This window comes from Magnolia sinica, chromosome 12 (assembly GCF_029962835.1).
Source record: "Magnolia sinica isolate HGM2019 chromosome 12, MsV1, whole genome shotgun sequence".
In the NCBI taxonomy this organism is placed as follows: domain Eukaryota; kingdom Viridiplantae; phylum Streptophyta; class Magnoliopsida; order Magnoliales; family Magnoliaceae; genus Magnolia; species Magnolia sinica.
In genome coordinates this window covers 38,987,862-39,002,124 of record NC_080584.1, presented here as the reverse complement: position 1 = coordinate 39,002,124, position 14,263 = coordinate 38,987,862, and the positions used below count along the sequence as shown (strand labels likewise).

At 40.2% G+C, this 14,263-nt stretch overlaps 1 protein-coding gene across 1 annotated transcript; it reads right to left on the bottom strand.

The window, feature by feature from the left end:
- Positions 1-568: 568 nt before the first annotated feature.
- On the bottom strand, positions 569-13,706 carry LOC131221241 (nonsense-mediated mRNA decay factor SMG7-like). Its single transcript, XM_058216438.1, has 5 exons — positions 11,746-13,706; positions 10,984-11,589; positions 10,738-10,860; positions 9,225-9,442; positions 569-3,027 (listed from the first exon to the last, which is right to left on the bottom strand). Exons 1-5 carry the CDS (start codon positions 11,806-11,808, stop codon positions 846-848), a joined length of 3,192 nt encoding a protein of 1,063 aa, XP_058072421.1. The 5' UTR covers positions 11,809-13,706; the 3' UTR covers positions 569-845.
- Positions 13,707-14,263: the final 557 nt, after the last annotated feature.

Sequence of the window (14,263 nt, the reverse complement as noted above, 5' to 3'; positions counted from 1 at the left end):
CAAGTTCTAAAAATAACTTCTTCACTTATCATTGACCACATTGTCTTTTACCAGCATCCACAAGTCATAGCTCTTAACCATCTAACTTGAACTAAATTCCTATCCTTCCTCTCTCATTTTTGTTAGTTCAAAGAGATCTCTCACCTTCTGTCATCTCCAATCTATTATAAGGATCATCAAAAGAATGAAGTTTAACCTCACTGCTTTCTTAACAATCTTTTTTAATATTTCTATGTCGTTCAAAATTCTCATCATTTCTTGTCCCTTGTTAGTCTTTGAAACATCAACTTTTCTTGTTAATAGCTTTTTATCCATCATAATTCCACCACTAAGTTTCCTTATAAAATTGAAAATTTCCAATATAAAAATAATTAAATAACTATTAGTTACTTGGGAATCACTCTCAATCTCATGGCATGTAATGACAAGCTTTAGCACCATACTGCAATAAACAATGCATGTCCTAGTAGTTATATTTGGTCACTCCTCTAATTCAAACACTCCCACTATGAAGTTGTAATCTATTGGTCCGGAATACTTCACACACAAGATTGCAAAAAACAAAAGATACAGTACTCAATCACATGCTGTTTGAGAAAAAGTTGCAGATACTGACATACAAGGGCTTGGTTCACATAGGCCAGATCCACACATCCAATTACACTGGTTGCTGTCTACACTATCAATCAAAGTGCAATTTTCAGTGGTAAAAATACATGACCAGAAACGGTCACCTGTTTTGTTTATACATATAATGCATATATACATGTCAACTAAGATATTGCTTGAACATGTAGCCTCCCCCGTCTTTCCGATTGGATTATTGATATCATATTCTCAGTTGTTTAAGAGGAACCTCTAAGTTGAGTGGGCCCTTGCTGCTGCAAGACCCACTCCTTCTCTTTGAGGTATTGCAGAAGCAGCTGCCTCTCTGATATTTCGTCTACCATGCCACCATGGCCATAACAGCTTGTTCCCTGGTAACCACCATGATGAAATCTATCCATCATCTGAGTACCAGCATCATAGACTTGAGGCTGCAAAGGTGGGCCATCCATGTAGTTCATTGCCCAACTATCATAAGCGGGAAACCTGGAAACGTCAAGGTCTTGGAACCTTCCAGTATGGGTTGGTAAATGAAATCTACCTACTGGCCAGAACAGATCATGGAGGCGGTCTTGATGGAAATTGTCCCATTGCCGGTGAAGCCATGGCCCATCATCTGCTGCCACCTTTGCGGGGAAAATTGGCGGTGTATATCTATTGTACCCCGGAAGGCCAGAATCACACATGGATGGGCCCTGAAGAGCTCTAATCCATTTCGAGTGAAAGTAGTTGTTTACTTGTGGTGAGGATGCATCGATAAAGCCTGGCATGCCTTTCCTGTCCATCATTGAATCCTGTAGCATCGTTGAAGTTGCCAAAATGTGCTGCATCATATCATTACCATTACATGATGACGAGATTCCATCCTCTGATAGATTTGATAATGGTGGTGCAGAAGGCAGTGGGGCCAAGTAAGGAGGTGCAGCAATGCCAGAAGAAGTGTATCCATGACCAATGACATAGTTTCCCTTTGAAGTTGGTAGCTCTCTTTCATGCCATCTTTCCATGGCTCCATTGATTGGGAGGCTGCTACCCAGGTGCTCGGAAGAGATTTCCTTGACATCACTGCCCAAACCGTCAATACATCTGATACTAGAATTTTTCACCCGCAGTGCATCTCCCAATGCAGCAACCTCGGCATTGTCTCTTTTAAGGCCCCATGCACTGAGAGAGGGGGCCCTGTCTAGTTGAGATGGTAGCCCAGCTGTTCCATTGTCCATTATCCCAAACCTTAAACTGTCTGTTGTTGTCTGTCCACTAAAACAGAAGGGAGTGCTCAAATCGGAAGGGAACAAAGGGCTGGATACTGAATCATTGGCAAGGGGAGTCTTACTGCATGTATTGGAATTTGTGATGGCTATGTTTGAATGGAGCCTAATAAGTGACGAGGATCCACATCCACTAGAAGCTGAAATTTGCTTGTGCAGACCCTCAACGAACAGTTCATGATTCGCATTGACAGGAACACAAAGTGGTGCTGGAGAAATTCTTACAGTAGGCTTGAATACAATCTCTTCTTCTTCTTCTTCTACATGTCTAGAGTTGCCACACGTATTCTGATGTGTCGACTTGGAAGAACTCTTCACATCAGCCTGCAGTTTGTTTTCTTTCATGGATCCACTAGGTGATATATCCAACAAGTCTGCTTTCATGGATTGTGCCGTATAGAACTTTCTTTCAGATTTTTCATAACAAATCCATTTCCGAATTCCAACAGACCCATTACTATTATCCGCAGCCTTCATAGCTGCAACAAAGATACGATGAATGCGGGCATGATGATGATGATGGTGATTGCCATTATCATCACCACGCGTGAAATACAATGGTTCATGGCCAGGAGCAATGGGTGCAAAACCTCGTAATTCATAATCTTCCCACAGGGCACTACGGTAAAATGGAGACTCAGCCGCACTAACAGACCCGTTGCTAATCCCCTCACTTTCACTGATTCTGTTCAGCAGGTCTACAAAAGTGCTGGAGAAGTAAACAACTGCACGGGCATATTTTTCATCAGCCTCATCGATTGCTACTACATCTGGCCAGTCTACGAGCCACTCCAAAAACACAAGGATAGCAGGTAGGAGGGGACTGTGGTGCACAGGACTAGCTGCAGCACATCTTTGCATGAGACGGCCAATACATATGAGAGTTGCAGTCAGTGCCAGCTCTACTGAGACAGGCTGATCTATCTCCCCCAAGAATTTTGGCCTTTGCAGCTTCTGGTTTTCACCCAAGGAATGGACAGAGAAAATGAGTGCACAGACGAGTTGAAGCATTCGGAGAGGACCTATGATAGCAGCATTGCGTCCAATGTGCTGATAGGACTCCAGCTCTGCCTTTAGTTTTGAATCATCAAGTGACAATAAAGCTTGCAGTTCACTTACAAATGAGGAAAAGATGCTAGTGAAGTCCTCCAAACTGCAATAGATCAAAAGATACATGTCAATCAACAGCCCAAGAATTAATTGAAAGTGAATGACAGCCAATTAAGTTCCCTATCATTTAAATACACAAGTAACTATATATTGACTGGACTTAATAATACAGTCCTATTACAAGTAAATATCATGCAACAACACAAGTAGAAAGGAGGCTCAAATCTCAATGAAGTGTCAATGGATGGGTGTGGCTGCTTCAAATAGATTATTTGGTGATCAAGCAACTTTGATGTTCTGATATGCAGCGATGAAACAATAATAGCACTTAGCATAGCTGTACAGTGATTCATCAACAAAATATTACTTGCGCTTTAAATTGATCTCCCGCAAAAGATAAGCGGAGGGGTGTTCTAGGTGCCTGGGACAGAGGATGGTGGAGGATGACAATAGGTCCCGCTTAGCCTGCTTGTGCACACAATTGAAATTGAAGCAGTAAGGTTTTTTATGACCTCTATGTGGAGGACAGTAAGCACCTGTTGCTCGATGGCATTTCTTTTGATACTATTCCTCACGATAAGTGAATATGGTTGGAAGGAGATTTTGATGCAGAACAAATCAAGGTGATGCAATGAAACAGGGATGAGTCCCCAAATCAAGGCATTCATGGCCATGAAACAGGGACGTGTCCCCGATGCATGGCGACAGTGTTCAATGTATCAATGCTACCAGCTCATACCATCAGTACCATGGTTACCTGGACCATGGGCCGCTTTGGTACGTGGTCCGCTACTTCCTCCAATATCTGGTGCACTAGGGGGTAGGATTACGTGCATCACTTGAATACATACGCTGTATGCAATACAGTTTTATACATGAAATCATACAGCAATTTACATATGAAATCATGAAAGAGGTAACACTATAGTTTCACTTATACCTAAGAGCAATGGACTGCAGAGGTGTTGAATTTTTGTCCAATCAACTTTAGTTCTCTCTAAAGATGGGAAATTTCTACAAATCATAAGTTCTCTCTAAAAGACTTAAAAATGTCATGGGTGAGACCATTTCCCCATCCAAGGGGGCTTTTACTAATGAGCACTAAACATAGGCCGGAACTGTTGTGCAGGATGCCTTAGATTCTGCCAATTTGCTATGCAGAGAAGCCTTGTCTTGGTTCGACCGGATCCATTTTTGGTCCCACCGAAAATCGGGTGGATTCTCAATTTGCACACGTGAAGATACGCACGTTTTTTATTCGACTGAAAAATGTGAATCGGTTTGACCGAAGCTCCCATTTGGTCCAACTGAACGGATTATGCAGATTAGTGCAAATCAGGGTATTCAGTCCGAATTCGACTAGGGCTTTGTCATTACGAGTGTTTTCTCTCTAAGGGCAAGGGTTTGCGAGGTGACAGGATTTTAAATACTTGGTAGGGCTTGAGAAGGGATTTTCTCAAGGGGCTAGTGTTTTCTTAGGGTTGCACATCGCAAGGGGGGGGGGGGGGCAGTGGGTGCTTCTGTAATCGAAGAAGGTGAGTGGTGTAAACTCTAAGGTTTTGATTATGGTACATTTATATCGCTTTGTGCTGTGTTTTTTCCCACAAGGGTTTTTCACGTAAAATATCAAGTATTCTATGTAATTGCTTTATTGGTTATTCTATTTATTGTGATCATTCTATCTTCGTTGAACATGCTTCCGCAAAGCTCACGGATCTAGGGTTGATCCGGTTTGTTGTGGCTCAGGATCACATTTTAGTGGTGTGAGATAAGAGCAGGAACACCAACAAAGTTGTATTAGAGCATCAGGTTTAAGGACATTTTGGAATTCAACGAAGATGTCGGGATCGAAGTTTGATATACAAAAATTCGATGAGAAGAACAATTTTAATTTGTGGTAGCGGACGGTTAAGGATATTCTAACATCCCAAGGTTGAGCAAGGTGTTGTTGGAGACTAAACTAGAGAAGATGTCGGATGATGACTGGAGCGAACTCGATGAGGAGGCTATGAGTCCGTCTATGCCTATCAGATGAAGTCATGGACAATGTTCTGGATGAAGAATCTCCCCTGGAAATGTGGAAGAAACTAGAAGACCTTACATGGCGAAGTCCTTCACAAATAAGTTGTTTGTGAAGAAACAACTTTTCGGGCTACGGGTGAAGGAATGATCTGATCTCCTAGAGCACATAAACTTGTTTACAAAAGTATGCAACGAGTCATTAAGGCTCGGAATGATGATCGAGGATGAAGACAAAGTGGTGCTACTTCTAGCATTGCTTCCCATATCATACGACCATCACGCCACTACTTTGTTGTATGGGAAAAATATAGTAAAGTTGGAAGAGATCACCGCGGCTCTCGTTTCCAACGAAATGAGGAAGAGGTCAAGCGATTAGGACTCACGAAAGAGGGTCAGGGACATAGGAAATCCGTGGAACAATCTCGGTTAGACAGAGAAAAAAAGTCTAGATCAAAATCAAAGGCAAAGGACGGGTTCTTTTATTTGTTAGTGCACTGATTTATGCACCTTATTTGTCAATCGCGTCGTTGAGCCCTTGGAAGCTGAAGACCGAAGACATAAGTAAAAGTGGAGCATCAAAGAGCAAATAACAGGTAAACGCAGTGCCTTGGTGACCCTAACCCTTGAGTCCAAATAACCTAAACCTCTAAATGATCTTAAACCTAATTGGTAACTTATTATTGATCATCCCTTAAACCATAGGAGCCTAAATTGACCATCCTTAGATTGGCTTTAGAGGTCCCATGTTGCTGGAAAAACTACTTAATTTCAGCAACCTTCGGTTCCACAGAAAACGACTAAAACAAGATGGTGTTAGGGCAGAATTCTAGGTAATTTTGCTGCAACCGAGTGCCACTTTCGGTCTCATCGGCGACCACTTTCAGTGCGACCGAAGACCACCTTTGCTACGACGAAAGTGCCCAAGTCTGTTCAGCGACTCCTGTCTAAATTCGGTGCGACCGAAAACTAGCCGTTTCTGCCCGTTTTATGATCGTTGGAACTCAATTTCTTTATAAAGTGATGCAGGACATGAAATTCAGATATGATATGCAAGATTTTAGGCTTAAGATCACGTTAGTTTAGAAACAATTACACAAATTCCATATCCCACACAAAAGTCCAAACATTCAATTAAGGAGAATCTATGTGGGTCTAGGCCTACACACGTTAGGACTGGATCAATAAAAATTATGAACCAAACAATACTCAAAGGGAAATAGAAATCATCCACACATGCATGACAATCAATCCCTAATCCAAGGAATTCACCAATTTCAAATCGAGGAACCCTAGGGTGAGAAAAGGGATAGAAATTGGGGATTGAGGGCAATCTAGGGTTAGAGTTAATAAAAAATAAGTATGAGAGAGTAAAAGAAGAAGGAAACCTGAGCCAGAGGAGAACCTCCGCGTGCGGACAATGGTTGGAGCCTGACGCAAGTGCGCTGGTGGCTAGCCGCATGTATGTGGGGCCCATGCACCAAAAAATAACTATCTTGGGGCTGGTCAACCAGGCCTGGGCTGCAAAACCCCAAAGTTTCACATTGAGATGAGATGTGGTCTGTGTGTGGTGCTCCGCCGACATTTCAGCCCTCTTGCAGGGCCAAATTCTGGAAACTAGCTATAGGGAGATGATTTGCTGCAAAAATTGGTGGATTCGAAGCGAGGATGACTGTAGAATGGGGAAAATATGGATGATAAAGGGTAAGGGCAGATGAGGATAAATGTGGCTTCGCACCAGGGTAGTTAGCCCTTCGAAAAAGGAGAGCTTCGCACCCACTTGAATTTTTCCACAACTCAGAAACTCAGAAAGTAAAAAAAAAAAAAAAACTTGTAGGATTTTTTTATTAAACTTCAATGAATCAAAAGAAATACAAGGGGTGCCTATTTATAAAAAAAACCAATTACTTGGCAATGAAATAAAATAAAATAAAAACCAAATAAAGAAATCTAAAGCATATGATGTTCTAATTAATATAAATAAACAAAACCTAAAGTATGAACTTAATCCAACTAGTGGGCCACGATCATGAGATCCCATGACGGGCTTTACTTGACTATCGGGCCCACTCTCTTGAACCAAAACTCCGTCTTTTAACTAAGAGATTCTCCCTGGACGTCGTCATCGAGCCAGATTAATGGTGGGGCCCTCCTCTTCATTGTGTACGCACATAGGGGGCAGCGTGCATGCGCGTGTGCACGTGATGTCCCCATCATAAAGGAGATTCGATCTTTGGGCATTTGAGAGGGTTTTTGGTGAAAATGAAGCTTAGGTGTCCTCAATCATATCCCATGTCCTAAGTCTCATATTCCATGAGATATGATTTATCTTCTTGAGCTTTACCACTCTAATGAAAATTCCAACCTCAAGATTGAAGATGAACTCAATCTCCACCATTCTCTAGAATTTAGACCCAACCTCTATGGGTATATCCTTGTCTAAATCCTCCAGAAGACCCTTTTAGGTGAATCCCTAGGCTTTATAACTTCCATTAGTTGTGGGAGATTCACTCTACCTCCTATCACCTTCGTCACTATATCGAAATATCGTAAGCAAGGTGTTTGATCATGGAGCTGAAGCATTAACGACGCTCGACATCATTATTAGGAGAGCAAATTTAAGCACGGGAGAGCATCGATCGAGCAACCCAAGGAGACACTACAAAAGGGGCTCAATTCGACAAGTTGTCGAGTGCAAGAGTCCATGTACACTCTTTGTGTAGGATTGAATGTAAGAGTTTGAATTGTTAAACTTGACTAGGTTCTTGTGTAGGACATTGGTTCTTATGTAGAACATCAAAGTCCTTGTGTAGGCCATCGGACACGGGTGTGTACGTGTTTGTCTTCGAGAGAGCGTCCAACAGGAGTAAACATAGGTCCTTAGATTAGGCCAGAGGTTGTTGGTTAGCCGATAGAAAGGAAGATGCAGGATGCACGAGAGGCAATGGTGGAGCTATGATGCAAGGCATAATTAGATATGAGGAAAAAAAGCTATGAATACTAAAGATTGAAGACATGGTGGAGATTGTTGTTGACGTCTCAAATCTTTCAACAATGATATGTTGATGCCATCGATAACTGCTCAATGCCATTGAGAAAATTCGAAAATCTCATGTTGGTTGCTGGACACTTTTTAGTGTCATGCTCGATGACATTGATGGGTTTCGATGTCATCGACAGGTTGTCAATGCTGTCAAAAGTCCCATCAAAGATGCCATCGGAAAAATCCAGAAAATCCACGTTTTGTCGTTGAAACGATTTGGTGATTCCTCGATGCCATCGAAGGAATTCGATGTCATCAACAAACTGTCGATGTCATCGAGCGTATATGCAGATCTACGTAAGTGCAGAATTTGTTTCCTATTTTGATTGTGATTCTCAAAAGGCTATATATGTGGGGTATCTCAGAACTTTCTAATTCGTTCCTAGGGTTTCAAGGGTGTAGCTTGGGTGATTCGAGGCTTGTTCGAATTGGGTAATCTCTATCTCTTGTAATTTTCTGCTTTCATAGTACATATCTGTCACTTTGTGCCGTGGTTTTTTCCCACAAGGGTTTTTCAATGTTAAAATTGGTGTGTTTGTGTTTGATCTTAGTTGTGCAATTGGAATACTTTGCTTGATTCAATTCTGTGTGCTTCCGCGGTTCTCCAACAGTAATCACAAAAGAGGAGAACAAAATTGAAATCAAGCTTAAGATGGTATTATGGATCAAAGAACAAAGCCTTACCGCATTATCAGTAGCTCGATCATAGAATCCCAAAGACAGAATTATTTTCTTCTTTTGTTTTAATTTATTTTTTATTTTTACTTTTTATCCATTCATGATGGATAGTCCATTAATTAATGTATGGATGGTCATATAGACTGCATTAGACCATACAAGAAAAGAAAAGAAGAGAAATGAAAGCCGAATTTTATATATATATATATATATATATATATATATATATATATATATATATATATATATATATATATATATATATATATATATAAAGAATAGGCGAGGCGAGTCTAAGCCTTTAGTGCGCAAAGGAGAGAACAAAAGGAGTAGGCAATGAAATACATACATAGTGAAGATTGTCTACAAGAAACATGGAAATAACTCAGTAGAAAAGTAACACATCTAAGCAATACCAGAAGCAATGATGTAGCAGAAGATAATGAAGCCGAAAACAAAAACTGAAATAGCCACTACCCTGTTCACCAGAAGTGATTTACCTTGATTTAATAAACAAGAAGCTTATCATCCGAACAGCAAGGTTCCATAAACATGTCCCCTCAGAAGAAACAACATCATCACTGGCTCCCGGCATTTTGTGGTTTGATTGTTTAATGCCAGATGCTTCATTTACTTGTGTCGCAATTCTTTCGGATGGTTTAAGAAAATCAAAAGTAGCAGTCTCTTTAGAAAGGGGATATAAATGAGACGATCTATTCTGCAAGATCATAAAAGACAGTGACTAAGTAGCTAATGCCAATAAAAGCATACAGTACAAGGAAATAGCAAGCAGATATAGATGCAGCAAATAGTGAGCAATTCAAGAATCAAAGATGTACAATGTGTACACAATAGAATGCAAGACACGTGGTAACTAATGATGGGTAACTTTTTAACGGGTCAACATCCCTGAACCTTCCGAATGACACATGGAACACCCAATCATCAATTGGGATGGTTCAACAATAGTATCATTGGAAGCAAGCATGGTGAAAGAATCATGCTGATCAGATGATCCTAACCCTTTATAAGGCAATTTGTTACCACTGTCTGTCATCAAACCAAAGTGATTTGGAATCATAAACAATACAAAGTGGGTTCTACTGAATAGATTTTTCAAGATGATGATTGGACATATATTATGTTTCTCCACTCAAAATTGACTGCCCATTTTTTATGCCCTTCATTGGATATTTAGGATCATCCGATTAGTGTGATTTTGACAGCATGACTCGATCATAATTGTATGAATGAATGAACAGTATAAATCGACGAAAGATCATCCCATGTGTCATCTAAAACCTTAAGGGACATTACTAACGTCCCCATGAAGGTGGGGACGTTAGCAAAACCCTTTTTGAATTGTCCTAATCAAATTTAACAACTCCTGGTAGTGAAAATTGCTCAAAAGATATTTAAATGCAATATAAAATACATAATTGCCCTCGTATGTACTAGAACACCATTTTTAAAACAGAATTCGGCATAGACAATAGTGGTAATGAGCAATAAGAATAATCACTCACCAAGTTAGCAATTCTAAGGACTACAATGAGAGTCACAATGATAGTCACAATGTCACATTTGCACTCTGTGACATCTGGGGTGGTCAAATAGTTCTGAAAAGTTCCAGTTGGGATGTCAACTGGCACTTGTATATTGCAAGTAGTGAATGCATTTCAGTGAAGTGTTTCGTTATTGTGTACCAACTTACATGCATGTTCTACCTAATTTGCATCTTAAAGAACAAAGCCTCACAAAATGTACACTCATGTTCTTCCCAATTTGTATCTTAAAGAATAAAGCCTCACAAAATATACAAATGATCGGACTGTTGAAAAGCATTAGAAACATGCAAGAAGCACTTACTCTAGTTTTCTGCTTTAGATATTACCAGAACCAAGTCTATCCACAGGATAGAGTAAAGATGGAATAAAGTAGTGCAAACTGAAATTAAAATAAAAGTAAAGGGAAAATCCAATGCACATAATATGGTAAGAAGAAGAATCATACCTTCTCAAACAATAAAATAAGGTTATCCCAAGCATTGAGGAAGGGCTCTTTAACTGCCAGACTCCTTATACAGTGATACATAGTAAGGAGTTCATCACCAATGTATATTGCCAAGACAGCCATCTGCAGATGATGTCACAAAGAGTTCGAATCAGATTAAACAAAGAAGCATAAAGCCACCATGGTACATTGAAGCCAGGACTTCCCAGGTGAGAAGGAAGAAAAACAGGAAGTTGCATCTGGTACCTGATTCTGAGCATTTCCGCTCTCTGGCCAGAGGATTGATGCACTCAAGTAGTGGTTGGCTGCAACTGACCAGTTACGATTCTGAATGTCACGATTTCCGTAGAGTTCATTGTATCGAGCAAGATCTCCAAGGCAAACTAAACATCGGTGGCATAAATATTGGCATCTTTGCATTTCTGTTGACATTGGGAAATTTGAGAAACAATCTTCCTTAAAAATTGAAAGTTCCTTAGCAAGCCCATTTCTTTTTTTGATTTTTTCAATCAATTCCTTGTAAAATTCAGTAGCTTCTGACAGGAAAGTTCTAAATCCTTCCAGAAGATGATCACTCTTGGGTTTCCCAACAGCAGCCTCATGGGGTGTATCCAAGTCTATACAATCTCCGCTAAAAGCATCTGCCTGTATCCTTTTGCGGAATTCGTCAATAAGCTTGTAGTGGAGCCTCCACAAAGCATGTTCAATATCATGAAGTTGTGCAAATTCATGATCAAACAAGACAGTGTTCTCATAGCTAGAACGGGCCTTCCGGTGAGTCTCCAGAACATCAACATCCAATGGAGACCTAGAGTGGATCAATGTCCACAACTGCTTCTCTGCACTAACAGCCTGAAGTACCATAGCATGTGGGCAAAAAAAGAAAAAAGAAAGAAAACAAAAACAAAAAACACCACATTGTCAACCCCCAAGGCTCCATAACAAATTTGAGCAAGTAGAGTTATTTCTCCCCACAGAAAATTTACAAGTCTAAATATTCAAACCCACCTCATTAATGTACTTTCGGGTACAGTTCTCATCATTGAAAGGATTGGCTGCGTCAGTATGCATGATTAGATCTGGAACAGGATATTACTAGTTCAAAGCTACCACATACCCAGGCATGTGACGCCTACTTTGAGGTATAGGTTGTGGCCTTACATGCAAAGTTCATTGTAGCCACTCACTGGTGAAGACTTGCCTGTTGACTTGATCTGTCCAACCTCAACGAAGGAGCCGTTCTTCAGTATTAAGAAAATCATTTTACCAGCATTTGGATGCACATTCAAAAACATTAGTTAAAATAAGATGAAATAGTGAAGGGAAATATTCGCAGTGAAGTGCTAATTAGTATCCTAATTGCAACTAGCTTACCTTCAAGTTGGACCGAAAAGGAATGTAACTACAATTTACGAGCTACTTATTATGTAGACCAAGGCAGTTAATGGCAATGTGGTCCTTTCCACTTGGGGACTTTGGATTGACGGAAAGCAAAAGAAAATAAAGGAAAAGGAAAACTTTTCCCATGATGGGGCATTTCACTATATTTAGATAACAAAAATAGTAGTGGATTCCATGTAGTAATCGTTACACTTTTCCATAGTCAATTCCCCAGCACAAGATACAAGAAGATACAAGGTGAGTATTGTCTCACAAAATGTGATTACTACTTGCTATCCAAACAACATCCCCAAAAACGGAATCCATGGTTCAATGGTGCCATAGAACCCTTGGGAATCCATCATTGGATAATCAAAACACTTTTATTTCCTTTCTGCTGTTAGCCGCTGTTTTTACCCCATCCAAACACACCCTCATTGAACTAGTTACTGTGATCCAATAAAACAGTGTATGCAACATCTGGGATAGGGTGAAGACTCTAGGAATCCATTAGGTTGAATCATGGATAAAAGCTTTCAAAGTATTGAATGATCCACGAATTCAAACATCATATGTGTATGTGACCCTAAGTAATGCTTAAAGACAATTAGTCAGGCTGCTAAGTTACAAAACAACTACCGCATCAGTGCCAACAAGGTGTGTCCATTATCCACCTACGCAAAAAGTTGGCCACACCATGAAAAGATCACCTGCTACAAAAATCAGGCTGATTCACTCATCAAGTGGGCCACACATGTATTGAATCAGATCGGAGGCTGTTCATTGTTTTTTACAATGTGGCCCACCAGATGAATGCTGGTCTTCTTGTTATAATTGTCTGTCCCTATGCAAACCGTAGGTTAGATGGTTAGCACCATCTAACCAAATTGCTTCTAGAACCATACACAATCCATGGTGGGATCTAATGAATAGATGTTTCATCTTACTGAATAACTTAGTAGAATTGATATGACTGCTACAGATGATCCAATACTGAATAGACAAATATCTCCTCAACATGGTAGAAGATCTCTTTGAAAAGTAGTTTTGCTCCATCTGCTAGAGCTCGAAGAATTCCCAAGGGGCCAGCATATTCAAGCCCAATACATTGTACCCTAGTAGAGATGATGATTGGACCTATTTGTTCTCCACTCGATTGTACACTTCAGTTCAACTAATATGTCTGATTTTTGCACCATGGGTTGTTAATAGTGGTATCAATATAATGGACAATCTAGATGGTTGATATGTTGTCCCACATGTCCTTCATCCCCGTAAAGGTGGGGACGTTAGTTATCTCCCTAGTGTTCCCAACATTTTGGGGGTGGGCTTACGAACCCTTTTTCACCAATCATTTGAAACCAGTCATTATTTTCTCAGGAAAGGTTTGGCAACCGGATTTTGACCTGACATCAATCTTCCCTGTGCTTCGGAGCAGATGTTTATGAGTTTTATTACATCCACGTGTGGGTAGCCCTGTCATCCACATGCAGCCACATGTGGCATGGGTGGGAGCTTGATGCAGGGAAGGGTGTAATGAGGAAGATCACCGTCTACCTCAAGTGTGCAAAACCTTGAATCCACCAGGAAAAAAAAAAAGGAAATTCAAATTTTTTATTAATCAATAATGCTCAAACTTTCTGATAACATCACTTATAAAGAAAAGCAAAACCCTAATAATGAGTCCTAATTCAACTAAATTAAAACTTACCCGAAATAGTAAAATTTACTAAAAATAGAAAGTCCTAATTTAATCATGCCGGTAATTCCTAACATGATTAGAAGCAAATCTTAAGAAGACTGTATATACTATAATTCTAAAACGAAAGAGATACAAACAACCTAAAACTTACTAAAAATAGTAAGCTTTTCCTAAAACTGCGATTTTAAATTGGAAGGAAGCATTTTCTTGCAAAACGGAGCGACACAGCCCGCTTATGAGGGTTGGTTGGCCCTAGATGGCCTGTTCCAGTAAAAATTCACAGGTCATGTGTCCCGTAACGATACCCGAATCAAAAGTTATGGCCGATTTATGGTTCACACTTCAAACGGCAATTTCTCCCTATCCGGAATGAATTTCTTCAATCCGAACACGCCTGGGGCCCAATTATGTCATGCCCTACCTAGGACTAGGTCCGGATCTAAC

Coding starts and splice junctions, on each gene's coding strand:
- LOC131221241 (XM_058216438.1), bottom strand. CDS start 11,808: ATGCATACTGACGCAGCCAATCCTTTCAATGATGAGAACTGTACCCGA. Junction 11,590..11,745: donor CCCGAAAGTACATTAATGAG/GTGGGTTTGAAT, acceptor ATGGTACTTCAG/GCTGTTAGTGCAGAGAAGCA. Junction 3,028..9,224: donor TTCTTGTTTATTAAATCAAG/GTAAATCACTTC, acceptor GATCTATTGCAG/TTTGGAGGACTTCACTAGCA.